Raw genomic sequence first — 3,537 nt, 5'->3', positions numbered from 1 at the left:
ATATGTGTATTATTTGTCTTAGAAAACAACAGGTATATTTTATGAATCCCTGACAACGAATATTCAATAGCATCAGTTCAGGCACTGACAATTTCTACGATTCACGTAGAAAACAAGTTATCAAAAGTTAGTTCAAGACTGCTTATTGTCTTTTTCAGTGCATTATAATGCATTTTTGATGACGCCTTTTTGTCCACTACATAAGTCTTTACCTATACTAGAGGGTCAACAGACTCCACATTTGTAACAATCAACAGAAAATGTTATTTATTTATTTATTTATTTATTTACAGGTTTCGTAAAGAGAAAATTGATAGTACAGTCGCAAGAGGTGAACTCCAATCTGCTGTCACTATGAGGAAAATCGTGCGACTATTTCTGTACTTTTCATTATGGCTGGCTCTCAGTTTAGGAGCCGTCCTCTTAAACATCATCAACGTTGATTGGTCCCATAATAGTTTTGTCAAGGGAGTCGTAATTGTAATATTCTTAAGCGTTATACAAGTCTCCGTCTTAGAAATTACAGTCCAAACGATTGCGACACTCATTGTGAGGGGACACTGCTGTGAAGTCGAGAAGGCTCCAGCTAACCAATTGACCGTAGTTTTGAACTACAACCTTCTGGCAACAAGCAAAGATGACATCGACGAGTGTTTTGAAACCATGTATAAAGGGTACATGGGTAACCTTGGACCAAACGTTTCTGCTGTCCTAGTGAGCTCAACAAACGATGAAGAACTGAAAAAGTATGAGTTAGAGAAGCGAAACGCATATAAAGATATAATTTACAAAGAACTGTATAATGAAGGATTAGCGTTTTCGATTAGACATTATGAATCCATAGATCCTATTCGATTAAAAAATGTTTGGCAGATGTACGTAAATATAGATACACCAGTCTTTATTCGGGAATATTTGGATAATATATGTGACAAATATGTACGAGAGTTCATGGTACTGCATCGTGTAAGTCGTGTCCTTCGAATGTGTGGACAGTACCAGGACTTGATGTTGTTGTCAGAAGGAAATTATGAAGCATACAGTTACTGTGATCCGGAATATTACGGAAAAAGTGCTCGCCCCTACGGTCAGCCTCTATTTCATGCTTCTGATGATGTCAATAATATTTTTGAACGTAAATTTGATTACACACTCGTCCTTGATGCTGACAATGGAGTGCCTAGCGGTTCAGTGACCGAACTACTTCAGATAGCGGCAGCACATCCGGAGAGGGCAATAATTCAGCCAGCAATAAAGCTTCGTTGTGAACCAGACGACACAATTTTCATGCATTTACAATCTATTCAACAAGGATTATACGAACCGATTACAAATGCTGTTATGGCCGTTTTTGGTCAATCAAGATTCTTTGGGAAGGCATTGATACAAAATCGTGCGTATATTGACAACGTAATTGGTACCAAAGACAACCTGATTGAACGTGTTCCAGTGGACGTTCTCAGCCACGATGCATTTGTAGGAGCCTTTACGAAACCTCTCTATGTTAGACGTGTTTACCTATCAGAAAAGCCATGTTATAACTACATCACCTGGAACATTCGCGAAATGGGGTGGAATAGGGGTGAAATTCTTCTCGCCATGCATTCGTGGCCAAATACGTTTGGCTGGATAATGAGATTCTTACAAAAGATAGTTCAGGGACAGAGCTTTAACAAGACCAAAGTGAGAACACCAAGCAAGTTTGATTTTGTGAGTTTCTACCTTGCTCATCTGGCCTTACGGCAAATGCTTATGAAACCACTGCTGCTGCTGTACATCTATATTCACTGTAGCGTCAGTCTTCATTATTCATACCTCTCCGTTATTATCGTCATATTCTTGGTGGCCGTCTTCCCAAAGCTTGTAGCATGCAACATGAAAAACTACAAAGGCATGCTTTTGGAGACAATAGTCTCAATCAGCCAGTTCACACCAGAGGTTGTAGTCGGTACAGTCCGTATTTGCCTGTCCTGGATAGACAACGTCTTGGGCACTTTCCAATCATTTACACAGAGGGCCGTGGAAGAAAAAATCAGACTCTCAAATCCATTTGTTTCTAGTCTGAAACACTTATGGGGATATTCACTGTACGCCTTAATACAGGTAATTGCTGTCTGCCTATATTTTAAAACAGCGAATCCAATTGTATTTATGTTTTGGTTTGTATTCCTACTTCCGTTTTACTCCGCATTCACCTCGCTTTCACCTAAATTGAAACGCATCTGTAAATTAGAGGAAAAGAACGCAACCAATGTAGAAAGCACTGTAGTTCAGCTTCCAGATATGTCAACAGAAGGAACTAAATTAAGATTGGGCAAACTGGCTGATATTTCATTTAAATTTAACCAATTCTTTTCCAAATGCTCCAAGTCGAAGGCTCTTGCTGAACGTGGTTCAGTGGAACCTATATAAACGTTGTCTAAGAACAGATGTTACGATTCTGTGGAATTAAACTTTGTAAATGATTGAATTGAAACCAACAAGTTCAGTACAATCAAGAAATAAATGTATTTCCTAGAATACAAAGTGACAACTCAAAAGACAGTATTGTTTATATCTATTTGCCAGTTACAGAAGTCTAATGATGAGAAATTGCCCTCGTTGACCTATTCTGTACGTTAACACTATTCAGCTCCATGCTTCGATCTCCTCGTGAACATCAATAACATGTGGCTAAAGTTGTTAACAGAAACAAAGAGTAGTCACTATTGCGGAATGGGTGCAGCAGACATTTGAATGTGCCTTTCAGATTGTCCAACCTATAACTTCTCCAAGTGTGTGGCTAAGGAAAATAGGATGGAATGGCCTTAGTGTGTATTACGTATCGGAATAGAGGGTATACATAATGGCATACAAAAGATGAGGGTCCAGGGCTATAGCCTTGTTAGTCCACAGGTTAATCCAGACCTGAGTCCGAACCAGCCAGACGCTAGACACAATAGAACCACAACCTCAGAGCTCCACATTGTACGTAGTACACCGGGGTACATCTGTTATAATAGAAACCTATCAACATACAAATGTTTAAATTAAATGCTTCCAAGAATGCATAAATATATTCATGTGTCAATGGACCCCTTTCACAATACTCAATTCGGACAAATTGCTGTTACTGATATCGAGCGCTAAATATCAAAACGAGGCTATCACTGCTTGGTAAATTTCTTTATATTGAATTGAAAGTGGACATCGGCGTTGAAGGTCTGAATAATATCATCACATTATGTACAGGTACATAGAGTGTTGATAAACAAATATAAACAGTCAGAATAATAATAATAATAATAATAATAATAATCCTCAACATGTTTTTAAACAATAAACACGAACAGCCAAGCAAATGAGAGGTTTGTCTCAGAACTTGTTTTATCAGCAAGTTTTTCAAAATGTTTTAATGATATTTGTTAAACCATGTTTTGCGGTATAAACAATATAGCTATCGAAACATGCTTACAAGTATGTAGGTTTAATATAGTGTGTTTAAAGTCATTGGGAAAAGAATCAGTATAATTGCAGATTCAGAAAGATGCAGCTGTC

At 37.9% G+C, this 3,537-nt stretch overlaps 1 protein-coding gene across 1 annotated transcript; it reads left to right on the top strand.

Moving 5' to 3' along the window:
- Window positions 1–354: 354 nt before the first annotated feature.
- On the top strand, window positions 355–2,412 carry LOC149795536 (uncharacterized). Its single transcript, XM_089963816.1, has one exon. It carries the CDS (start codon window positions 355–357, stop codon window positions 2,410–2,412), a length of 2,058 nt encoding a protein of 685 aa, XP_089819942.1.
- Window positions 2,413–3,537: the final 1,125 nt, after the last annotated feature.

The sequence above is a fragment of the Sinohyriopsis cumingii genome, chromosome 7 (genome assembly GCF_028554795.1).
Source record: "Sinohyriopsis cumingii isolate HCF-2022 chromosome 7, ASM2855479v2, whole genome shotgun sequence".
NCBI classification, from domain to species: Eukaryota; Metazoa; Mollusca; class Bivalvia; order Unionida; family Unionidae; genus Sinohyriopsis; species Sinohyriopsis cumingii.
Note: the sequence above shows the minus strand (reverse complement) of the source record. Positions and strands in the feature narration are given on the sequence as shown.

Bases quoted from the DNA above. Each gene is read 5' to 3' on its own strand.
- LOC149795536 (XM_089963816.1), top strand. From the start codon at position 355: ATGAGGAAAATCGTGCGACTATTTCTGTACTTTTCATTATGGCTGGCT.